Source organism: Cotesia glomerata, linkage group LG3 (genome assembly GCF_020080835.1).
Source record: "Cotesia glomerata isolate CgM1 linkage group LG3, MPM_Cglom_v2.3, whole genome shotgun sequence".
NCBI lineage: Eukaryota > Metazoa > Arthropoda > Insecta > Hymenoptera > Braconidae > Cotesia > Cotesia glomerata.
Window position 1 is genome coordinate 10,119,011 of NC_058160.1, and position 26,285 is coordinate 10,145,295.

The window sequence follows — 26,285 nt, forward strand, 5'->3', positions numbered from 1 at the left end:
AAAATTAAACAAACACATTTGTAAAATGAGTTAATTCTCATCATTTACTTTTTACAAATCACGTCGAGAAATAACAGTGGCGACCGCAGCGGCACCAGGCGTAATTTACTTAAAGTGACAAAAAGTTAAAAAATCTTTATTTGAATGAAATAAATGAGTCGATTCAGTTAAATAAACCAAAACGAAGTAGTATTTGATTCAAAGTAATATATATTTGAATGGAAGAAATTTGTAAACATTAAATAAATATTTTTAATTTATTTCAAATAAATCTGCGCATTTGAGCCAAACAAACTGTTTTCTCAGTGTAAGCTTATATCTTCAAAAACGTCAATAATAAAAAAGTACAGTGCAATTTAACAAAAGTTATTATTTAATAAAGCAAAATTTTATTTATTTATAGTTCACAAGTAACGGCAGTTACATAGCGACTGCAAGGTTGCTAGTAAATTATTAAAAATTATTGAATAAAAAAAATTTTTTTAAACAGAAAAAATCATTGTCTTGGTAATTATTGCAACAATTTAATATACTAATTAATTTTAAATAAAACGGAGATGACGCGGAAGATATTGATTAGTAAAGCTTGAGCCTGATGACACCACACAGGTAATCATTAAATGGTTATGTGGTCATAAATACTAATAGGACAAAGGGGATAAATTGTACTGCAATCATTGAGCTCCTTGTTATCATCATCATCGGGACGTGGATCATGATGATGATAATGATTATTGCCGGTGTCGTATCGGGAGTGATGGTTGATCCGGCTCTCGAGCTGTCGTTGTTCGGCCAGGACGTATTCAGTTGGCAAGTTCTCGTTAGCAGATGAAGATGGCCTGGAGAATAGTCATAGTCATGCTGAAATTTACGCCTCAAGGCGCCCGTAGATCACCCTCTGGGTTTCGGATTCATGTACACTGGTTTGTAATCGATTACAGCTCGAGATCCGATCTACCTCCTACTATACAATATATATATTGTCCAGTATATACTGCAGGTTAGATGGATCAATATATATTCGGATCTGTCTGTCTCTGAGATAGCCCAATTTCATCTCGAACCTTTCCCGAGTCTCTGATAATATAATCAATTATAGGAATTTGCATACAGCTCTTATTCTTTGTTCGCTATCTATTTAATAATTATTCAAGCTTCCGAAACTCTGAGGGCAATCCTTGGGATTTATTTTGTTGGTTATTTCGAGTACTCACGTTAGTAAAATTCTCAATAGGTCGCCGATGAGTCCGTTGTCACGATCCACAGACAGTTTACTCGTTTCGCAGATTGAACGCAATAAACATGCTCGGCCTGGTAGCCCGAGGCTACAAGATTAATTACCAATTACATATTATATCAAATAAATAAATATAACTAATAAAAAAAAATTTTTCTCATCTCCGGGCGGAAAGCGTCAATTTTCCTCCCGCTGCGCTAAACGAAAATGCCGCTTTCCGCCTCCGTCGAGGAGAAAAATAGTATACACACCACGGGCAGTAAATAAGAAAGCCTCAGATCACATGTTTATTGACCTCGGCTTCGCCTCGGACAACAATTACATGTGATCTGAGACATTTCTTATTTTACTGCCCTAGATGTGTAATATACTATTTTCTATGATTAATTTGATTTTTTAATTTTTATAACAAATTTTTTACAAAAATGTATCGAAAAAAAAATTAGGAAAACGGTTGACCCTGAAGGCCATCCCTACAACTTCCCGCTAATTCCATATCTAGGCGCTTAAAATTGCACTTATGACGTTTTTGAGCTCTTCGAGCTCAAAAATACAATTTATGAGTTATTTTGAGCTCTCCGAGCTCGAAAATAAAGTTTATGTGTTATTTTGAACTCTCCGAGCTCGAAGAGATGGTTTTCCTATGCTTTTGAGCTCTTCGAGCTCAAAAGTCTTATCAAAGTTCGATAAAACACGATTTTTTAAATTTTCAAACTGCTATAACTTTTGAATGAATCAACCGATTTTCACGCGGTTGACGGTGATCGATCTAGTTTTTTGAGCTCTATAAATAATTGGGAACAAAAAAATTGATCTGATAAAAAATTTCGGAGTTATTACAAAAAAACACTTTTTTCGATTTTTTTCGACAACGATATCTCACGAACGCATCAACCGATTCTGACGCACTTGATGGCGATCGATGCGGGTTTTTAAGTTTAAGAGCTGATTAGTTTTTGAGGTCGATCGGTTCAGCCAATTCGGAGATATTTTGAAAAAATGAAAAAAAAAAAACAACTTTTTTTGTAATTTCTCAAAATCTACCGGTCCGAAGTGGTCCCAACTTACAGGAAATCTAAGTTTGGCGAAGCCCTTTCGAATGACACCAACCGCGATGAAATCGGTCAAGCCATACAAAAGTTACGAGAGGTTTATACACACACACACACACACACACACACACACACACACACACAGACGTACGGACATCATCGTAAAAATAGTCAGGAAAGCTTCTTAGGGCTTCAAAACGTCAAGATCTGTTAAAACCTCGATTTTTGCAAAACGGGGTAAAACCAATAACTTCCCGATTTTCCGAAAATCATTGATTTTCATAGCGGAAAGTTAAAAATTTTTTTCTTTTTTTTAAATTAAATTAAACATTTTTTTCTGTTAAAAATTTAATTTCATAATATTATTGTTGAAAAAAAGTTTCATCTATTATTATAAAAAATTAGGAAAACAATTCACTTATTTTTTAAGCTCTTCGAGCTCAAAAATATAATTTTCGTATAAGTTTGAGCTCTCCGAGCTCAAATAAAACGCTGTTCTGTGCTTTTGAGCTCTTCGAGCTCAAAAGGTTAATGGAAGTTTTATAGAACACTATTTTTTGAATTTTCAAACCGCAATAACTTTTGAATGAATAAACCGATTTTCTCGCGGTTTACGGCATTCAACGCAGTTTTTTGAGTTATTTATAAAATTTTTAAACGTAAACTGGTCAGACTGTAAATTTCATAGAAATTCTGAAAAAAACATTTTTTTCAATTTCTTTCGACAACGATATCTCACGAACAAATCAACCGATTTTGACCGGGCTGATGGCAATGGACGTGGTTTTTTGAGGTTAAGAGCTGATTAGTTTTTGAAATTGATCGGTTTAACCGTTTAAAAGATATTTCAAAAAAACGAATTTTTGGAAATTTTATTTTTGAGATTTCTCAAAATCCATCGACTCAAATTCTAAGAATTAGTATCAGAATTCTAGGGGCAAAAGAACTCTTCAGAACGCTGCTTATTTCGATTGAATCGGATGATCCGTTCAAAAGTTATGAGAGATTTACACACACACACACACACACACACACACACACACGGCGAACAAGAAATCACATCACAACCTTACATCCGATATTTGGGAGTGATACTTGATGCCCGTCTCAACTTTAAACAGCAAGTGGAACACGTCAGTGCCAAAGCGTCAGTAGTGAGGGCTAGTCTCGCACGACTGATGCCGAACGTCGGAGGGCCAAAGCAGAGCAGGAGACTACTACTATCATCAGTTATCACATCGGTGCTCACATATGGAATATCCATTTGGGCAGACGCGCTGAAGTTGCAAGAATCATGGAGAAAAGCTGGACCAGTATATCGACTGAGCGCTGTAAGACTAGCCAGTGCATTCCGCACGATATCAGAAGTAGCAGTGTGTGTCATTTCCGGAACTCTGCCGCTTAGAGTTCTAGCTGAGGAAAGACGGAACCTTTACCAACGAAAGAGGTCAACCACACTAAGTGCCGAGGAACTCAGAGCTGAAGAACGGCAGAACAGCATCGCACGATGGCAATCGCAGTGGGACGCCGCGACAACAGGAAGATGGACACACCGTCTCATACCGAAAATCGACATTTGGATAAACCGGAGTCATGGCGAGGTCAATTACTATCTGACGCAGATGTTGTCAGGACATGGATGTTTTCGGACGTATCTTCACCGCTTCAAGCATGATGATTCACCGGAGTACCCGTCCTGCCCAGGAATCAATGAAGACGCGGAGCACGTTTTCTTTAAGTGCCCACGATTTTACCTACAGCGCGATGAGCTGGAGATGATCCTGAAGAAGAAAATCCAACCAGAGACAATAGTAGAAGCAATGCTGTCATCAGAGGCTGCCTGGAACGCCGCAAACACGTTTGCAACAGAAGTCCTTATAGACTTGCGTTCCATCGAAAGAAAAAGAGCAAATGACAACAACTAGAAGAAAGGTAAAATAATATCTAATTACCAGAAGGAAGAGCAGTCGCTATATCCTCCCCCCACGAAGTAATGCCTAACGGCGGTTTCCATGAGGGATTAGAGGAAAGAGGAAAGGGGTTTAGGGTTTAGTGGGTAGGGGCGTTAGCGTCGAGTTTTAGTATGACGCTGCGTCGAGTCGCCACATATCCAGGCCAAACAGCTACGCCTAGAATCCGTAAAAAGGATTCCCCCCCCTAAGGAAAAAAAAAAAAAAAAAAAAACACACACACACAGACACACACACACACACACACAAACACACACACACACACACACACACACACACGCGCGCGCGCGCACATACATACAGACACGGTGACATCACCGCGGAAATAGTCAGGAAAGCTTCCTAGGACCTCAAAACGTCGAGATCTGATGAAAACTTGATTTTCGAAAAACGGAGTGAAAACAATAACTTCCCGATTTTTGAAAACTTACAATTTTCTTAGCGGGAAGTTAAAAAAATTGAAAAAAAATTTTTAATAAATAAATTTAATAATAAAAAAATAAATTTTTAAATTCCCGCTAAGAAAATCGAAGATTTTCGAAAAATCGGGAAGTTATTGTTTTCACCCCGTTTTGCAAAAATCGAGGTTTCAACAGATCTCGACGTTTTGAAGCCCTAAGAAGCTTCCCTGACTATTTTTACGATGATGTCCGTACGTCTGTATGTATGTGTGTGTGTGTGTGTGTGTGTGTGTGTGTGTGTGTGTGTGTGTGTGTGTGTGTGTGTGTGTAAACCTCTTATAACTTCTGAACGGCTTGACCGATTTGATCGCAGTTAGTGTCATTCGAAAGATCATCGCCAAACTTAGATTTCCTGTAAGTTGGAACCGATTTAGACCAGAAGATTTCGAGATATTGCAAAAAAAATGAAAAAAAAAGTTTTTCATTTTTTTAAAATATCTCCAAATTGGCTGAACCGATCGACCTCAAAAACTAATCAGCTCTTAACCTTGAAAACCCGCATCGATCGCCATCAAAAGTGTCAGAATCGGTTGATGCGTTCGTGAGATATCGTTGTCGAAAAAAATCGAAAAAAGTGTTTTTTTGTAATAACTCTGACATTTTTCATCAGAACAATTTTTTTGTACATAATTATTCATAGAGCTCAAAAAACTACATCGATTGCCGCTAACCGCGTGCAAATAGGATAATTCATTCAAAAGTTATAGCAGTTTGAAAATTAAAAAAATCGTGTTTTATCGAACTTTGAAAAGATTTTTGAGCTCGAAGAGCTCAAAAGCATAGGAAAACCATCTCTTTGAGCTCGGAGAGTTCAAAATAACACATAAACTTTATTTTCGAGCTCGAAGAGCTCAAAAACATCATGAATGCAATTTTAAGCGCTTATAGGTACGAAATGAGCGGGAAGTTGCAGGGATGGCCTTCAGGGTCAACCGTTTTCCTAATTTTTTTTTTTTAATTAATTTGATTTTTAAATTTTCATAAAAAATTTATCGTTAAAATTTTTTACAAAAATGTATTTAAAAAAACAGATTAATTTTTTTTGTAAAAAATTTAATTTTATAATTTTGTTGTAAAAATATTGAAAATGATTTTTAATAAATAAATTTAATAATAATAAAAAACAATTTTTTTTATGAAAATAAAAAGTGAGATAAAATTAATTAATTTTGAAGCTAAATATACAACTTAATAACAAAATAAAATAAACGACGAGCAATTAGTTACAAATGAAAATGATACAAGTATATTAGCCCACCGATTAATAAGATAATACATAACAAACAGAAGAGCTTTTAATCTCAAAGCGGGTAACGACATCCATGGGTAAACTCCAGTGCTATATTTCATCAATTTCTGAACAGAGTATCCTGGAGATTCAACTTTGGGTGTTGTCTTGGCCCTCAACCCTCTAGCTCTCGGAATAATCTGACAGTGTGCCCTAGCTGCTCACTGCTCACAACCATACAGGTTGAATTGCTTACCAAGTTCTAACATTTCGATCGGATAATCCTATCTAACGGGTCCTCCTTTCGCTTACTTCTCCTCGAGTGGAAGGAGGAATATAGAGCACTTCAATGGGATTATCGACTAACAAGCTTCTCATTACAGTCCGACCGTCAGACACTTACGCGCAAGTCTTTTGTTTAATTTGTCTTTGAGCCATCTCAGGATAATTCCTCAATGATCTCACACATATAGAATTCCATTAATAAATGCATGTATGCAGTGTTATGTATCTGTACTGAGAGATTAATGAGCAGCAGTTATCTCACAGCAGGTAGATAGACAGACAGATTCTCAGCAGTTACCGAGGACTAATGACAGAGTTTGGTCCGGCAAAAAGCCCGGGGGTTGCGTAAAAAAAGTTTTAGAAAAAGGCCAAGGGATCAATATATCAAGGAGCAGAGCAGGCGCTGGTAAGTATTGGTTAGAGTCTCCAGTCTGGATGCTGAGGCTGAGAAATACGATTTGTGATAAAGTTGAATGACAAAAGCGGATTTACTTGGCGGTACATCGAGTTTCTTTTATGCCAAAATAGGATAATATATAATATATAATACAAAATATATTCCATCAGCCACTCATCCATAATTCAATAAATCTTTTCGGTAGCGTAATATGCACATACAAGGTTAAAAGCAAAGACCATTATCCTTTTCGCGGCTAATTATCGACGACTTTAAGCTAAAATCTTGTTGTATTATTTTTCGAGCTTTTACACCTCGGTGTCTTGAGCTATTTGTCTGGGTGGTAACGGGGCTTATGTCAAAATTAATATCTCAACGGAGTTTTTTTTTTTAAATAAATTTTTTAACAAGAGCAAAGGGTACTTACGCCTCGAATTTAGATTCGAGAATTGAGTAGACAGTTGCGCGAGTTAATAATTTATGATCCGAAAATGCGGCTCTTTGTTTTCTCGCCCTGGATGCTAATGATTCCTGGTCTCTAACGAGCCCGTAGTTCGCTTCGAAAAAAAATGCCACTGACATCGCTTTCGTCGCGACCGGGTCGTCCAATGGGATTGCCAGGGCAAAAAATAACTGAAAAGTATAAATATTAATTGTGTTTTTCATTGGGGTTTTCTCTGTTTAAAATGATAAATAAGAAACTAGTCTATTACACCCATTTCACTGTCATCTGGATAAGTCAATTCCCTTAACTGTCGCTGAAGACTTCCTGACATGCGGTCTTTCGTCTCAGCCCCGACAAATGCGAAGTAAAGTCCTCCGAGATAAACAGTCCATCTGTCAAAATGATAAACAAAGTATATTAAATATAAAAAGCGATTTTCAGCGAGTGAATTTATCTTGCGGTTGAATTTTAATCGAAAAATCTAATCTATTCTAATGTAATGTAAAATGAAATTAAACTGGGTGACCGAAAGGAGACGCAGACTGCAGCATGAGATTTCTCGGCAGATATAGCAATTTTACTTTCGGACCCCGCCCTTCCGGTTTAAAACCACGCTAACTCAAACTCTATGCAGAGAGTATACTCGGGAACCCGAACGACATTTGATTTAAACAAACCGTCGGGACCATACCACTGAATCCATTTAGACCCTTTCATTTCGAGTAATCTAGACCGCAAAACCTCCAGCACATACATCCCCGATACTTTGAATATTATCTCGAAAACAATTTACGGTTTACTTTTCCATATCCATGAGCTTGCGAGTGACAACTTTCCAATTTCTATTTCAACTAACTGATATAGAATTTTTTTTTCAGACAAATATTAATTGCCAGTTGGAAATTTTATTAATACATTGAGAGGAAAAATTTATTTTGAAAAAAATGGGCCATTGTTGTGACAAAAAATTAATTTGTTTAAAATTTTCTTAGCTGAAAAAATGTAAATTTTTTTTTTTTGAAAAAAAAAAATTATTAATAGAAAACTTACAAGTTTTCATTCAAAAAAATTTTTTTTTCTACCAAATCTAAAAGAAAAATTTTTATTTTTTCGGCTAAAAAATAAAATGTTTAAAATTCTCAATGAATAACATTGCTAATTTTTTGAAAAATAAATTTTTTCTCTCAATCTATACACATGTACAGAGAGAAGGAGAAATCCACTGACCCGAAGCTTTTCATCCGCACAGGACCTAATGCCATTAATTGTTTTACAGAATCACGCAACACTGATAATACTGATACGATAAATGATAACATCCCAACTCATTTTACAATTAAATTAATACCCTGTACACGAGATAATAATTTACACATTCGCTGGGCATGCACCCAGATATTTTCATTGAAAATCTCATTAATCACATTCACATTCAAATTTACATCCAGCAAAAGCTTTTGATCTGGCACTCCTCATTTTTTTTTTTTTTTAATTTGTTTAAAGTCGCATAAACTACTAAGGTCATGAGCGACTACGGTAGGGAGTAAACTTTTGAGATTGGAACTCGTTTTATTTTTTTGAGCTGAGCAGAATAATACACTTAAATATTGAAAATATTCATTGGTGTACGCCGGACTCGAACCCGGTCCAATGCTTTGGTAAGCAAGGGCCGGATCCGATAAGGCTACTGCGCGCCTACTCCTCATTATTTATTAATCAAAGGTCGATTATTTTTAATGGATGAAAAAAAATTTACGAGGCATAAACTTTGTTGCGGAAAAGCATTTTTAATAGCGTTTATACTAATACAAACACAGATATATGTATTGTAAATTTTTAAGTAGATGCACCGGCACGTAGCGGAAAATTTAGGGTCGGTGGTACATGTATTACCATAAAACGTTGTTACACCGGTTATTTTTTAGCGGTTACAAGCCTAGAATTCCCAGCGTACAGTGCCCTTAAATGGATAACTCGAGGAAATTGCACATAAAACTAACTTCTTATCACACGCGAGCAAATACTTATATATGTATGTATATATATATATATATATATATATATATATATATATATATATATATATATATCCTGCAAATATCTACATGTTTATCATTGTATGCGATAAATTCGATTAACTCGAGATCCTTAAATACAACCATATAAATTTTTAAGTTTTCAATTTCCTTTTTTTATAAAAATATATTTTTATCGCATACTTACAGAAATTTCATTACTATAAATTCACCGACTGCGAACATTTGAGCGAAAAAAATATCCTGTAGCTTACTCGGGTTATTCACACTTTTTACTGTTATACAACTTGAAGTAAAAGATTGCTAATAAAAATAATACATACTATTATGTATTATTTAGCTAAATAATTGTCGAACAGACGATAACTATACAAAATTGTTTATTAAATTTTCAGGTGAACTTTGAGTTTGAATTTTAAAAGCTCTAACTAAAATATGTGGCTATTCGCGTGGAAATAAATAAACATTACCTTGCATGGCCGAATAATATGGAAATTTATTTGAATAACAAAGAAATTATTGTTTGTCAGAAAGTTTTTTTTTTTTTTTTTTCAATAATAAGTCTTGAGCTGAGAGCAGAAAAAAAATTTATTACTGAATATTCATTGAGCTTCCAATATCGCATATTATATAAGCAACAAAAACAAAATTGTTTCAGTATATAAACCTTGAAAGTAAATTGTATTAAAATAATAAAACCTTCGGAGAGATGGTTTGAATTTATAAAAAATATATATTGAGTAATAAAAAATCTATAATAAAAACAATAGTACAGATCGAGTATCCAGAGTGAATCTGACATTGAGTGCCTGAGTGTTTTACGATTTATCCAGGTGTCCGGTTTAGTCGTGCTTCAGAAAAACCCATAAATCTAAAAGCCTTAAAAGTCCGCGGTTTCCTTACGGGAAATATAAAACTTTGTCGCATTTTTTCATTAAACCTTTCTACAAAAAGCAAACCCCGGCTCTTTATAATATAGTCTGTCGGAGTTTTTTCAATAAAAAATAAAAATTCACGAAGCTTGCGTCGAATGTCCTATAAAACAAAAACAATTTATCCGTCAATTAAAATTACTATTTAAAGAGCCGTAAAAATAAAACTCTGCTAGTGTTAATGCACAGAAAAATAAAATTTGTTGAACCAAGAAAATTATAAGAAAGACCGAAGTTATTTTGGAGCCAGAAGAAATTTTCTTGGCTTAAAAAAATTTAACTTCGTTCAAAAAGTTTACAGTCTTCCTTAAAATTTTCTTGATTTAAAAAAATTTACGCTTGACTCAAGACTTTTTTTCTTTCTGTATGAGATTAATAATAAAATAATAGAATAAAAAATATTTAAAAAAATGATAAAGGTTATTGTCGCGTTTAATAAATAAATTTATAACCGACAGCTGCCGATAAAATTAAAAAACGCTAAACCAATAATGTGTTCACGTGGATCGAGCTCATTCGGATAGTATATAGATATATATATATATATACAATAAAAGGGGATTCTGTAGGGAGTTGGGGGGTGTATTGGTGTAATTGGAAATTTTCGTTACAACGTTGGCAATTCAGCCCAATACAATACCGGAGAAAGGGGTTCAAAGTGTCAGGGGTTGTTGGGAGTGTCATGAATCCTGAAGGGAATGAGAACGAGAAAGAGAAAGAGGATAGAGCTGGTGAGGATGGGTGAGCATCCGGCACGCGATAAAATCGAATCCCCGGCATTCCCGTCGCTCCTCTTCAATTGGATCCAACGCAAGTCTCTCCTTGCTATTTATTGGTACCGTTTGAGTTGTGTGATTCGTCGGCCTCTTTTATCTCTAAGCCTTTACCTTATTTTCACTCTCGACTTGGCTTTTAAATATTTATTTTTAAATATTTTTTTAATAAAATAATAAATCATATTTATTAATATAAAGCAGAAAAATTGACCCAGTTGTGTTACGTGACGACGATAATCTGTTGGGAGTTGATTTGTCGGAGCAAGATCCAGCCCTTGGGATCAATCGGACATTCCAAAGACTGTCCAGAGACAGTATACTCTGTCTTTGTATTAACATGAGTATCTGGAGATATTCTGGATTAGAGACGGTTCTATGGCACTCCAGCACTTCTCTTACATTAGCTCTCGGAGCTGACGAAGCTAATTCAAGCTAGTACGCGCTTGGGACCCGACGTCGGATTTTATTCCGCCTTACTTGTAATAAATTATGTTCACACTTTTCAAAAATATATTTAAAAAAAAAAAATTCAAACAAGCTCTGAAAGTTTGTCGATCAAAAGCTTTCGATAATACACCCGGCACTTTGTCTAACGTCAATTTTAATGAATCGTTGGATCTACAGCGGTTAAATAATTAAACCGACGTGTCAATGTCTTGAGGCTAATGTTCCGAGATTGACACTTTTAGTTTTTTTATTCAATTTATCCATTATCTTGACGTTCAATAAAAGAATCACGTCGACATTTATATTCATCTGAAAAAAAATACGGAGGAGAAATTTATAAAAAGTTACAGATTAATTAATGTAACGTTGACGTAAAAGCTTGAAAATTGTATAAAAATAAAGTGCGAGGTACTTTGAGAGCTCCTGACCTCGGTGAACACAAGATGATGGCTTTAATCTCTTAAGCTGATACTTGAAGGGACGAATGAGGGGAAATCACCTTCTTTATTTTCTCATTACACTGAGTTTAAATATAATTATAATATTTGAGATTTTTAAAGAAAATATTAGTCTTATAAAAAAAAAGTTGTTCAAAATTTAATTTCCTAAAAAAAATGTCTCTTATGATTTTTTATACAACCAATATTTTAACTGTAATTCCAAAATTAAGAATAATAATGAATAATTTAAATTTTTGCTAATTATAAACACCGTAATTTTGAAATAACGGCTTTCTGATTGATCTTCAGAGAAAATTATAGGATATATTTTTTTTATAAAATTGAATTTTGAATACCTTTTATTTCAAAAATATTTTTATACGACCAATATTTTCAGCATAATATCAAAATTTTACACCACTAATTATTTATATTATTAAGAGAATAAGAAAAATTTTGTGGTCAATGTATTTATATGATAGAATGGGGTTTTATGGTTAAATTTGGTATCGTTGGAAAGGTCTTGACTTGGAGTTGTGCCTTTCCAAGGTTTCATATCATTCTCACCAATAGTCAATTTATGATGGCAAGTATTTAGGCTGCATTCGAAAATGCTGTATCTCTAGGCATATAAATAAGAAATGACCTCATATCTTGCGAACTATTGACAATTTTAATGGTATAAGCTCCCGAGTCGAAATTTTGATCGTATTTTAAACCTCCTAAGGTCCGATCAACTTCGGATCAGGGAGTTCAAAGTATGATCAATTCCCATGTTAAATTTGATCGTATTTTGATCTCCACAGTGGTACAAATTGCCGTTTTTACCACTCTGGAGTCCAAAGTACGATCAGACAGAAATAAAAATTCGGTCCGATTTTGAACGCCTTGATCGTATTTTATAATGATAATATTAATAATAATAATACCAGGACTGGGCTATAGTTAATTTTCAAGTCTGTCCCATGCCATTTGATTCAAAATTTATAAAAAAAATAACTTTTAAACGCAATTTTTCTAGTTTGATTTTGATGTAGAGCTAATGCAAGTTTGGACCATTTAACTCCTAATTTAGACCTAACTATCGCTAATTATAGAAATAAAGTGAAAATCGCATTCCGTTCTAACCGAGATTCGAACCCGAGCCGCGCGCTTGCCAGACTGATAACTAACCCCTACGCCGTACGACCGTTGAGGTGATGCACATCTTATCATTCTCATAAACTAAATCTATAAGGTGACGAAGTATGACGGTTTATTATTTATATAATTTATGTTATTTAATATTGGAGTAAATCAACAATATTGGAGTAAATCTACCCACAGTTTGGAGTTGTCTCAGGTCATACTACAGCCTACGGTAAATGGAACTACAGTTGTTGTTGCCACTACCACAATTTATTTTCCATGTGATATACTTATATCAAGACATATATAGTCTGATATGGCAAATTTCCATATCAGGCCTGATATAGTCTGATCAGAAAATTTTTTCACGGGTAGTCACATAGTGACTGCAAGGTTCTTAGTAAATTGTTATTTTTAAATCAAGGCAAAAAATTTTAGCTAAGAAATAATAAGCTTAAATTTGGGAAAAATAAAAGATTCATTTAATCAGGCAATATTGAGAGAAGTAAACACCGAAAAATAAAGTCTGAGTAAATAACGAGAGATATACGTGACCTGTATGGACATACAGACAAGTCAAAAGTATCATATATCTCCTGCTTTGTTTTTCTTGCCCACTTGGACTAGTTTCTTTCGAGCACTTGTTTTTTTTTTTATATTCTTTTTTTTACATTTAAGTCGGATGAACAACGACAACCTACCACCGACGACATACCCTCAGGATCGATACTCTTCATTGTCTTGTACAACAAAAATTGTCACGAAAGTGCTGACGAACTTTTTTAAGTATCAAATCAACGTTTTTTTAAAACTAAAATGTTTCAATAAATTGTTATTACTTATTTATTAAAATTAAATTGAATTCAAAAGTTTATTCGGTTTTGATTAAAAAAATAAATCTTTTCAGCAGCTTTAAATGTCAAAAACATAATGGTAATAGGAATAACCGGCTATCAAATGGAAGTAATAAAAAAATAATTTAACTGCATCGTAAAGCGTGAGGATAAAAAAATAATTTAGTAGAGGATTTTAAATTTATGATCATACGATTAAACTTACAATATCATTTTTTTCTGCTAATATAACAATGAGTATTAATTATCGCAGTAATAATAACAATCTTGCTACAAGACACTTTGTTAATTGTTTCTATTAGATTATGAAAATTAGTATTCACTGACAGCTAAACTTCCGTGGTAACTTTATTATTCTGCTAATTTCCCAGATCTTGAAGCTGAGACAAATGTTGTTATATCTTTAGAACGCAAAACATGTGTTATTATTTTATTAAATTTAATTACTTTATTTTACTCTTGATTTTTGTAAATATTGCCAGTGGGTCAAGAGTCAAAAATGTTACTTTGGCGGTCAGCAGACACATTAGATCAATTACTTATCCGCAGGGCAGCGGAATGGGGGTAATTAATTATTTATATTATTTTATAACTTCCCGTTAAGAAAATTGAAAATTTTCAAAAATCGGGAAATTATTGGTTTTACCCCATTTTACGAAAATCGAGTTTTGCATCAGATCTCGACGTTTTAAGGTCACAGGAAGCTTCCCTGACTATTCGCGCGATGGTGTCCGTGCGGCTATGTGTGTGTGTGTGTGTGTGTGTGTGTGTGTGTGTGTGTGTGTGTGTGTGTGTGTGTGTGTGTGTGTGTGTGTGTGTGTGTAAACCTCTTATAACTTTTAACGGCTCGACCGATCGGATAAAAGTAGGTGGCGATCCAAAGAGTATCATTGCCATTAAATTTCGTTACAATTTGAATTTTCGTTACAATTCGGTTCGCTAGATTTTGAGAAATCTCAAAAATTAAATTTTCAAAAAATCTTTTTTTTGGAATAACTTTTAAACGGTTTCACTGATCATTTCCAAAAACTACATTGCTACCAGTCCCGTCAAAATCGATTGATTCGTTCGAGAGTTATCAAAAACGGAAAATTTCGAAAAAAGTGTTTTTTTTCACATAACTTTGACATTTCTTGTTGGATCGTTTTTGATGAAATAAAATAATTATTATAGCCCGAAAAACAACGTCGATCGCCACCAAGAACGTGACAATCAGTTGATTTGTTCGTGAGTTATGGTTGTTGATAAAATTCGGAAAAAGTGAATTTTTCGAAATTTCTCTAAGATTTTCGGTATGATCAGTTTGTGTTCAAAAGTATATCATAGAATTTGAAAAACAGCGTGGAATACTACCAAAAATATAGTGGAAAGTGCCAGAAATACTGCGTGGAATACAGCGTGAAAATCGATCCATTCATTCAGAAATTATTGTAGTTTGAAAATTTAAAAAATACTGTTTTATTAAACCTCTATCAGACTTTTGAGCTGAAAAACGTCATAAGTGCAATTTTAAGCGCTTAGATATGGAATTAGCGGGAGGTTACAGGGATGGCCTTTAGAGTCAACCGTTTTCCAGATTTTTTTATCTAAAATTATTTATTATAAATTTTCACGTCAATAATTAATTAATGGTGTTAAATTTGTGACATTACGGCGAATATAATGGTCATATAAAAAAATTTTTCAAATAAAAGTTGTTCAAAATTTAATTAAAAAAAAAAATGTCTTATAATTTTCTTTTAGGACCAATCAGAAAGCCGTAGTTTCAAAATTAAGGTTCTGATAATTATCAAAGTTTAAATTATTCATTATTAATCTTAATTTTGGAATTACAGTGAAAATATTGGTTGCATAAAAAAATCATGAGACATTTTTTTTAGGAAATTAAATTTTGAACAACATTTGATGAAAATTTTTTTTTTAAGACTAATATTTTCGCCGCAAATAATAATTAATTGATTAAAATTTCAGATATTTTTCGCAATTAGCGTTCCGCTAGATCTACCAGAGAAGTCCGTATCAATGGCGTTTTACTTTGAAGCGAATTACCGACTGCCGAATGATAAAAATATGACAGATTGTTACGAGTGTTATCAGGAGGAAACCATAAACCGTAAATTTGCTTACGATATTATTGAAAGTAAATTAGAAAAGTAAATAAAATTCAAAAAATAAGTAGACAGACATTTACGATCTGTTGTCACGAGATTAAAAAATGTATCATTGATTATTGATTATTGAATTTCAGTGCCGGGTATCCCGGTCGAAAGTGCCTGTTGAGAGCGATTTGTGAAGCTGCGTTGAATCCTGTCACCGAAAATGGTTTAGTCGGCGATATTATTCACATACTTTTCACGTATGATATTAAACTTGTGTTAATTAATTATCCATATCAATCAATTGGTTTTATTAATTAATTATTTATTTATTTCAGGCCGTCGAGCTCCAAAGAGGAAAACTTGTCACAAGAGATTGTCGACGCTGAAAGTAATTGCAGTTGTACGGATTATGATTGTCCTATGAGCTTACTGGATATTATAAGTCACTATATTTATTAATATATGTTAATTAATTTTGTATTAATGCAATTTTTTTTTCAATAAAATTAAAAATATTTATTCATTTATTTTAACGATAACAATAATAATAACCAGCAACCTTGCAGTCACTATGTGACTGCCGTGATTTGTGGACTGTAAATAAATAAAATTTTGCTTTATTAAATAATGACTTTTGTTAAATTGTACTGTACTTTCTTAACCCTTCGTCACTCGCGTCTTTTTTAGTTTCTCGCTCGCACTATAGTGAGTCTCTATAGGTTGAGTAGTTGTTAGGCGGCGATCTGCTCATGACGCGAGTGACGAAGGGTTAACTATTGACGTTTTTAAAGATATAAGCTCATCCTACACGAAAAAAGTAAACTGTAATAAATAATAGTCGATTTATAATAAGTAATGATCCACTGTTAAAAATTACCATTTCAAACCGTAAAATCGTGATTTTAATAGTCACTGTGTAATATTTATCATTTAAATGCTACAATTTATTCTTTACATAGAAGAAATTACTACTTCAAACAGTAATATTCGCTATGTGAATGTCAAAAATGTTAAAGTATAATAATTAAGAATTTAGACTTTGATATTTATTATTTCGTACCTAAAAAATAATCGCATGATATGTGTAAAAAGTATAAAATAAAGTTACTAAATGTCTAATGCAAGCAACGTCAAAATTTACAAAATAAAATGGTAAATTTTAAACGCAACGCTAAAAATCAAACTATAATTATTGAAATGATTAGATCTTGGGAATTTGGATAATAAATGAAGATGTTAAATTATAGGAATTGCAACGTTTCGCTGATTTATTTCAGCTTCACCAGGCAAACTAAAAATAAAAAATTATTTTTAGTTAATACAAATAATTGACATATACAACAAAATAAGTTAAGATAACAATAGTTACTCTTATGGTTAACATCCTTGTCTCATTTTTACACAGTCAATAGATGTAATAGAGTAAAACAGCATATTCATAATCTCAAACATTTTTTTTTTTTTCTAATTACAATTTCAACAACTTCTATTCACAGCACTAGTTCAATTCTATAGATAAGAACATTCAATTTACGGTTGAGATTGAAAATGAAGGCTGTCTCCCGTACCTGGATGTGTTGATCCATAGATCAGGTGACGGGGAGCTAGTTACTAGCTGGTATAACAAACCATATAGCTCTGGAAGGATGTTGAACTTCATGTCAAATCATCCTTTATGTCAAAAACTTGGAGTAGCTCTAGGTTTTTTAAACAGAGCCATCCGTGTCAGTCATCAAACCAAGGTAGAAGTAAGTGTGGATAAGGTAAAAAAATTGTTGTCATTGAATGGGTACCCGGTTTCTGTCATCAAGAAGTGTGAAACAACAGCAAAAGAAAGAATCAAAAATAATCTCAGAAGCAACGCTGGGAATATGCAGTGGTCATTTTGTAGATTCCCATGTATTAACACTTTATCACCAAGAATTGGGCTCTTGTTCAGATCAACCGATTGCAAATTGGTGTATTACAACTTATCAAAGGTAAAATTGTTGTACAGCCAGCTGAAAAATAAAATCAGCAATGGGGACAAGTCTTACCTGGTGTATAAGATACCCTGTTCCTGTGATAAAGTTTATGTGGGGCAAACAAAACAAAAGCTGAAAACAAGAATTCAGCAGCATAAGACTGACTGCAAACCGGGGAATATCATAAAGAACAATAGAACAGCATTGGCAACACATCATTTCGACACTGGTCATAGTTTCCAATTTGATAAAATGGAAATATTGGATCATGAAAACAACTTTTTCAAGAGGAATGTGAGCGAAATGATATACATATTCAAGCGTTGAACACTGTGAACTTCAGATCTGACACCCAATGATTGAGTGTGTTATACAATGATATCATCTGGAACTTGAGAAACCGTGGTTGATGAACGAATTTTAACTTTTAGATAAATGTAGTCTGTGATAATTATTTTTATAAAAAAAAAAATTTTTTTATATATATTTTTATATTTTTATATTCTCATATTTGTGTAATTATAACGTTATCTCATTATAGTCGTGTCAGTAGTTATTGTCAAGTGTTTTAATGGGATACGATAGATCTCAAATGCAAAACTCAATTTAAATATTGCCAGAAAAAAAAAAAAAAAAAAAAAAATTGCAGATAAAGTAGTAAATATCATTTTAATTATCCAAACCATGATAATTAAAATGATCTAACCTATAAGTCAGTTGTAAACACGCTTGACAGTTAGACGTTGTTGAATGTTTATTTTATATAATTAATTTACTAATTAGAATGGTATTTGAGAGAAATCTTAACAAGTTGTTGAAATTGTAATTTAAAAAAAAAAAAAAAAAAAATGTTTAAGATTATGAATATGCTGTTTTACTCTATTACATCTATTGACTGTGTAAAAATGAGTCAAGGATGTTAACGATAAGAGTAACTATTGTTATCATAACTTATTTTGTTGTATATATCAATTATTTGTATTAACTAAAAATAATTTTTTATTTTTAGTTTGCCTGATGAAGCTGAAATAAATCAGCGAAACGTTGCAATTCCTATAATTTAACACCTTCATTTATTGTCCAAATTCCCGAGATCTAATCATTTAAATATTTTAAAATATGGACGAGAACTTAAATATTATAATTATTGACTTGCTTGGACTGGTAAAATATATATTTTAAGAGTAGAATTTTTACTGTTTTAAATGTTAAATTCTCCCAGAGCGAGACCCCCTTCTCCTCAAAGTATGGACTTTATATTGAAATGGTAATTTTTACTGATTGAAACTGTAATTTTTTAAAATGAGAGAGTCGTTATTTATTATAGTGACAGTTATTAATCACTCATTTTCGATATTAAATTATAAATTGTGGCTTTCACACTTTCTATATAAAGTTTTGTAATATTTATATTTTTGCCACCCCGAAGTCCGGTGTACTGTTTGAAACTATTAAAATTAACCGGAATCCGAGTGAATTTTACAGTTTAATTTTTTCCGTGTAATGTTACACTCATCAAGAGCTTTCATTTGAGTACCGACATGTTATTTTTATATAATATATAAAAATATATAAAAAATTGATGTGGGTACTCAAATGAAAGCTCTTGGTGAGTGTATCATCGGGATGAGCTTATATCTTTAAAAATGTCAATAGTTCACAAGATACAAGGTCATTTCTTAATTATGTATCTATAGATAGAGCATTTTCGAATGCAGCCTAAATACTCATCATTATAAATTGACTATTGGTGAGAATGATATGAAACCTTAAAAAGGCACAACTCCAGGTCAAGACCTTTCTAATGATACCAAATTTAACAATAAATTTAATTAAAAATTAAAAAAAAATTTAATAATAAATTGATTTATTTACATTATACATAAAAATATAGACATAATTATAATATAAAATCAATGAATATATTTACATAAAAACTGTAACTGTAATTAACTAGTACTAAACCAATCAGACCCCATGGCTCCGAAAAATGCCGCTGCTCCAGATTTTATGGAAGCTCCAGTAGAATCACTTCTCGTGTGTTCTTTGACTACTTTTTTTCGCTAAAAAAAAAATCCATTAATTTTTATTAATAAATAATAAAAAAAAAAGATAAAATAATAATCAAGGGATGTAATTAAAAACAAATTAAACTCTAATGAAATTCTAAAAATAAAAGCATAAATTATTAAAAAGGTAATTAAAATATTTAATAAAATTCTGCGTACAATATAATTTTAATTAACTTGCATACCAGAAAATTGAATTAAGGATTTTATAATAAAACTAAAAAATAAAAATCCATGCAATAAATTATAAATCCTGAAGCAATAAACCTTTACCCGTTAGCTTCCTTACCTCAAAAAAAACCGCCAATCTAAAGATTATAAAAAATATATACATCGACTAAAGAATAACATAAAGCTAATGTATTAACAATCAATAATAATATAAATTAATAAATAAATAATAATATAATCTAGTAATTTATTATAACTATAATTATAAATTAGCTATTGATAAGAGATAACTGTAAGTACCTGGAGTTTATCAGGCATTGCAACAGGAATAAGCGGCAAATTACGCGAGGGCACGGTCACAGCGAGCGGAGGAAACCAAGGTGCTCCAGTACAAACAGCAAGCACACCTGGAGGATTAGTTATAGACTTTCCGCTGTCGCCCAACTCGCCCCTAGCCCCTAACACCGAGTGCAATTGTTCCACATGCGGAATCAAGTTCCCGTACAACAACTGCAAAATAAAATAATGCAATTAATATGATACTGAAATTGAGAGACATCACACAATTTTTAGAAATTTTTTAACTAACAAATTATAGCAAGAAAAATATATTTAAAAAATCCCATCCTTAGAAGCTCTAAAAAATTATAAGTGCAATTTTTTATAATAATTTTCTAGACTTAGTTTATTATTAAAAAAAAATCTAAAAAATTATAATGTGTCTGCTAATTTCAATGTCATCAATTAATCCCTCAATAAATAAAATTATGGTAATTTTTTACAAATGGGGTCAACCTCATTTTGAGCCATAACTAGGTGAAAAATTGACATTCTCAAATTTTTTTTTGATTCTGCTTATTTTTACGGCGCATTTATAATAAAAAATGTCGTGAAAGAAAAAAATAAAAATTTCGATAGCTTTTTTGCCTTCAAAAGTTGGAAAAAATTTTGGCTCTCATGTTTTCCGATAAAATTTCTATTTTATTTTTTTTTAAAGTTTTTGATGTATTTCTTTTGAAAAGTACATAATGGTATGTTACACCCCAAGAGAAGTAAAGTAAGAAATGTCCTAGATCACATGTAATTGTTGGCCGAGGCGAAGCCGAGGACAATAAACATGTGATCTGAGGCTTTCTTATTTACTTCCCGAGGAGTGTATACTATTTTTTTCTCCGACGAAAGCGGAAAGCGGCAACTTCGTTTCGCGCAGCGGAGCTGAAGTTGACGCTTTACGCCCGGAGGGGAAAAAAAACAAACATTTAAAAAAAAAAAAAGTTTAATATCACAATTTTCTAAAAGATTTATAAATTTTTTTGAAAATTTGTAAAATTTGTTTAAATTGTGATAATCAAGTTTTTTTTATAAATTGCTCATTTTTTTTTGTATTTAAAAAAAAAACATCAATAAAATCAAATAAAAATTTCGCTCAAAAAATGAAAATTAAAATAGTAGACCCCATTTGTAAATATTTACCAAATTATTTTCATCAACCTTACCAAGGACCGTTGAACGCTTTTCTTAACATTAACATGTATGAACGGCGAGAAGACATCCGAGTCAAAGGGATCAATTTTCTCCAGAATACTCCCACAAACATTGTCCAGTTTATCGTTCAAAATTTTGTTCTCCCTTGGGACCATCAACAACGCGACATACTTAACATCCAGCAGGACTTGAAAAGCCTGCTTCTGTCTCAAATCATTCTTGGCAACAAACCCGTAGAACTCCTCCAGTTCCTCGACGATTCCCTCAACGACATCCGCGAGGATTTTCTTGGGGATAGTATGAGTCACAACTTTGTTCAAGTCTCTGATGATCGTAGCAAAAAACCTGTGGAGCGCCGCCGAGGGCTGGTAGGGCACCAGGATCTCGGACTTGATCCTCTCGCCGTCTTCAGCCTCTTCTTCGATGGTCACTCGCTCCCACTCGGAAATAATAGACCTAACACTGCTTCCGTCGACAAAGTCGGCTTTTAGGATTTTATTTACATAGTCCTTGACAACAAGCCGGTACTTTTTGGCCCAAAGTTCCCAAATTGCAAAACTCTCGTCGCGAATTTTGTCGCAGATCGCCTGCCATTTGACATTGGAGATAGTGAGCCCGGAGATTTTGGACAGAGTGAAGCACTTGTTAAGATTGGTGCAGAGCCAGGTCAGCGCTTGAAGAAACCTCGCCATTACAATTATATTTATATCGCATTTTCCGTAACAAGAATCTGGATTAATGCATTTATTTTTGATAAACCCAATAAGATTGTCAATCATAAGCGCGCTGATTCGCTGGAGGTCGTCGTGGACCGCCGAACGGTCGTTGAATTTATCAAACAACGAGGCTAGATTTATCGACAGTAAGTCGTCGCTGTTTATCACAGAAGTTATTTTCTCGGACTCATACAAATATAATTCTAAATCGATCAATAATTTCTTCAAATCATCGTCGAACTCTTGACACAACTGAACTAAGTTCGGAGAGTAGCCTCTGGCCTTCATCAACAGCGAGCGCTTGTTGATGAAGTCGGACGCGTTGTTAAGCTTGGTCAGTTTCTGAGGAATGTCAGTCGGTGAATCCTTCCAGAGGTACCACCGCAAGTCGCTCTCGGGGTAGTCGAACTTGTCGTTGTTCAATTTTATCAAGAAACACGTCAGTTTGTTCTTCAAGTCCAGGAGAGATTCCTCCCAACGGGCGGCTATTATTTCCTTGACGCGCTGAGTCAGCAACGGGTGGAAATAATCCGTCCAGAAATTAACTGTCGGGAGAGATAAGTCGCGCCAGATGTTGCTCCAGTTCTCCGGGAGCTGGATTGCTACCGCTTCTTCGCGGATGTTGTAGACTCCGCGGACTGATGTTATCACGGTGAGCAGCCGGGTTACGTGTTGGTTGGTGAACGAGTGGATCCAAGTCAGCCAGCGGGTTAATTCTTCGTGCAGCTCCGGGAGTTTCAAGGGAAAGTAGGAGTCGTGTGTGAAGAGCTTGTGCTCTTTTGTTAAGTCCGGGATACAGTCGGTTATCAGCTCCGTGTCGCTGTCACAGTATGCTAGCATGTTGACCGCCTCCAGAGCTTCTATTGCGGTTATGTACTGGGTTATCAAGCCGCCTTGGTGCTGATTTGAGTCTGAAATTTGGTAAAATAATTGAGAGGTAGTAATTAGAGGAATTTTTTTTTTAATTTTAATTAGAAAACAGCTTTTAATGATACTAAATTTAGCGAACATTTAATATCTCTTGAAATTTTTGTTAAAAATAAATTATTATAATAAAAAATATTAAAAAAAAATTTTTTTTAATATTTAAAAAAATATTATTGAAAATTCTTGAAAATATTTTTAAAAATTTGTACTCATATTTTTTTTTTTTAATTTCTACCTATGGAATTTTTTTGATAAATTTTTTTCATTACAATTTAATTGATAAAAAATTTTTTTAATTTTTTAGATGTTTGTTAAATTCAGTATCAGTTTTTAAGTTTAGAAATGAAAATTTAATTTTCACAACTTTGAGTGTTAGTAAATTTAAAAAAATTGAGAAAATTATAAAAATTTTTTTTTAATTAGTCGATTTTTTATAAAAAATATTGAATAATTATTTTATCAACTTTAAATCATGCATCAAACAAATTGAAAAAAATTTTATAATTATATATAATGGAAAAACTTACTTATAAAACATTTATAGATCAATGCGACAGTATCCATCAGTAATTTAATAGCAAATTTTATTTTATGTTTGACACTTAGATTGTCATTACTCAATGCTATTGATTCGACAGCTTTACAGCGTAGTTCTATCAATTTTTTTAACAAAACCTTAGACTGTGTTTTCTCCAGAAGCAACAGCGATGTCAGACAGTTGGCTGCAAGCTATAAAATACAATTATTTGTAACCATCACATCAGTAACATTAAAAACAATTACTCTAAAATTTAGAGAAAATTTTAGTCATAAAATTTTTAAATACCAGCTTATTTAATTTTTATTAATTTTAGTTTCATAAAAAATTAAACTATTTATCAATGATACTAAAATTAGCAGACATTTGAAAATCGACGGTCTAATTAGCAATTTGTCTAAATCCTTATTTTTAGAGGGTGATTTTTTAACATTTTGACGCAGCAATAATCCAATTATAAATTATTTGAATGATTTAAACCTAAATATTGTAACTCTATTAGATATTAATGATATTAAATAGTTTTTTAAAGTGATAATAAATTTTGAACTTTGTTTTTTTCGTACAAATAGAAGATTCTCTAAAATGGAATTAGACAATTTGCTAATTAGAACTTCGAAATTTTTTATTTTTTTGATCGTTAAAAAAATATTTTTTTAAAATTGCGCTTAAAATTTTTCAGATATTAACATAAATTTTGTTTTTCATTTTTTAAAATGATTTTTTTCAATTAAAAAATTTAAGATTATTTAGATCTCGGGTAATTTAATGTTAATTATTTATCAAGCTGAACTCATAAAAAATTAAACTGAGATTAAATTGAGGAGTTGAGTTTCAAAGAGGTATCTTTTCATTTTTGATTAATCGAGACAAAAAAATGGTTATCTTCAATTATAAATATTTTTATTGAATTTTTTTAATTTAGCTATAAAGTGTTATCGGTTATGAAGCTACAATTTGATTTTCATTTAGAAATCTTTATAATTCTTGAAGTAATTAATATTTAAAAGTTCAAAAAACTGCTCTTTTAAAATATGAAAAGATACCCTTTTGAAAATCAGCTCCTCATTTATCAATGATACTAAAATTAGCAGATAATTGAAAGTTTTTGATTTTTTGAATCAATAAAAATGATAAGTAAAAAAATACTTATTAAAAATCGCTTTTTTTTTTTTCAAATTTTCTACATTTCAAATTTTTTGTTTTAAATTTTTCAAAATAACTTTTTTCAATTAAAAAATTAAAAAAATATTTAGATGTCGGGTAATTTAATTTTAATTATTTATTAAGCTCAACTTACTTCCGGAGACAAGTCAATTGATTTCAGAGTATGATTACACTCTTCAGAAATAATCCTCCGAAAGTTGCTGATACTAGACCACTGTTTGATGACAACCGGAAATTTCGACTTCAGAGGATTGTGTCCGACTTGCAGAATGAGTGTGTAATGAATATGCTGAGCCAGAATAAAAAGCTGACTGGCTCTCAGCAGATCTCTGTCATCGATCGCCGACCAAATATACTCCGGAATATCCATCAGAATTTTTATCTGGACAATAATCGCGTCCCAGGAGTCGAACTCGCGCTTTTCAAGGACTTTTTCTCGCGGGTCAATTTTGAAGCCTATCAAATATTTCTGCTGGAGGTCCTTGAAAGTATCCTCGATGGCTCCCATCCGTTTTATCACACACTCAGTCGTCGTTTTCATTTCGGCGATCGTGTCAGCTGCTTGGATTAGATCTCTGTACCTTTCTCTGGAAATTTATCATTTTTTATAATAGTTAATACAATTAATTTTTAAATTATAAAATTATTTATTTACCCAACAAGAGTCCGTAGTTCTATTTTCTTGTGATCACTTTCAGCTTGAATTTTCTTCGCTATTTGTTCTATTTCTTTAATCGTATGATCTTCGAATAATTTATTTATATCTAAATTTAAATAATTTTTTTGTGACATTTTGATTATTAGTTTCTAAATAAAAATAAATATTATTTTACTTTTGTTGTATTAAAAGTTGGTTATGTTTTATTGTCAACGTCAAAACTAACGCACGCGTACGGAATATGAGTCTAATGTCAATAATAGTTCCGGTTCCTCTGTAAGATGACACTACTTGCCGGAAGAATGTGACGGTACTGTCAGCGCAGTCACGCCTCTGGCGGCAGACCTGCAACCAAAATCGCCCCAACACCGCCAAGCGCCAACAACTGGAACCATCCAACGGACTATAGATCTCACACGGACACACACAAATAAATCGCTCAATATACCACCGCAGATGTGGATGCAATCTAATCTAATAAAAGTTTATTAAATAATAATTAATTATTTAAATGTATTTCGTTGACTAATAAATAATAATAATCGTATCACTTTGGTCTAGTTATTTTTAGTCTAGTGTATTCCCTTTGAATCCACAAGAACATTTTTTTAAAGGAGAAATTTATTATTTTTGTCAGACAAAATTATAATTTTTAATTACTCAGTACTAGGAATTTTTAATTAAACCAAAAATAATTTTTTCTTGCAATTACAATAACAAAAATTTGTGGGTGAAAAGAGAATTATCAAATTTTTAATTGAAAATTCAAATAAACCTTATTAAAATTTATTGAAAAAGTTAAA

The 26,285-nt window shown here is 32.5% G+C and overlaps 3 protein-coding genes across 4 annotated transcripts; 1 reads left to right on the forward strand and 2 right to left on the reverse strand.

Annotated features, from left to right (window-relative positions):
* Positions 1–519: 519 nt before the first annotated feature.
* LOC123260389 lies at positions 520–7,759 on the reverse strand. The gene is made up of 4 exons (XM_044721461.1): positions 7,344–7,759; positions 7,058–7,263; positions 1,215–1,325; positions 520–839 (listed from the first exon to the last, which is right to left on the reverse strand). Exons 1-4 carry the CDS (start codon positions 7,404–7,406, stop codon positions 617–619), a joined length of 603 nt encoding a protein of 200 aa, XP_044577396.1. The 5' UTR covers positions 7,407–7,759; the 3' UTR covers positions 520–616.
* Positions 7,760–14,033: 6,274 nt separating this feature from the next.
* Positions 14,034–16,246, forward strand: LOC123260551. The gene is made up of 4 exons (XM_044721706.1): positions 14,034–14,252; positions 15,660–15,841; positions 15,937–16,044; positions 16,123–16,246. The coding sequence occupies exons 1-4, from the start codon at positions 14,106–14,108 to the stop codon at positions 16,244–16,246; spliced, it is 561 nt and encodes a 186-aa protein (XP_044577641.1). The 5' UTR covers positions 14,034–14,105.
* Positions 16,247–19,653: 3,407 nt separating this feature from the next.
* Positions 19,654–25,723, reverse strand: LOC123260386 (conserved oligomeric Golgi complex subunit 1). Of its 2 annotated transcripts, XM_044721458.1 has the most exons (7): positions 25,480–25,723; positions 24,958–25,411; positions 23,647–23,848; positions 21,488–23,103; positions 20,292–20,501; positions 20,110–20,128; positions 19,654–19,814 (listed from the first exon to the last, which is right to left on the reverse strand). In XM_044721458.1, the coding sequence occupies exons 1-6, from the start codon at positions 25,614–25,616 to the stop codon at positions 20,111–20,113; spliced, it is 2,637 nt and encodes an 878-aa protein (XP_044577393.1). In that variant the 5' UTR covers positions 25,617–25,723; the 3' UTR covers positions 19,654–19,814; position 20,110. The 2 variants fall into 2 exon arrangements, with proteins under 2 accessions (XP_044577393.1, XP_044577392.1); XM_044721457.1 differs by lacking the exon at positions 20,110–20,128.
* Between the last annotated feature and the right edge of the window lie 562 nt (positions 25,724–26,285).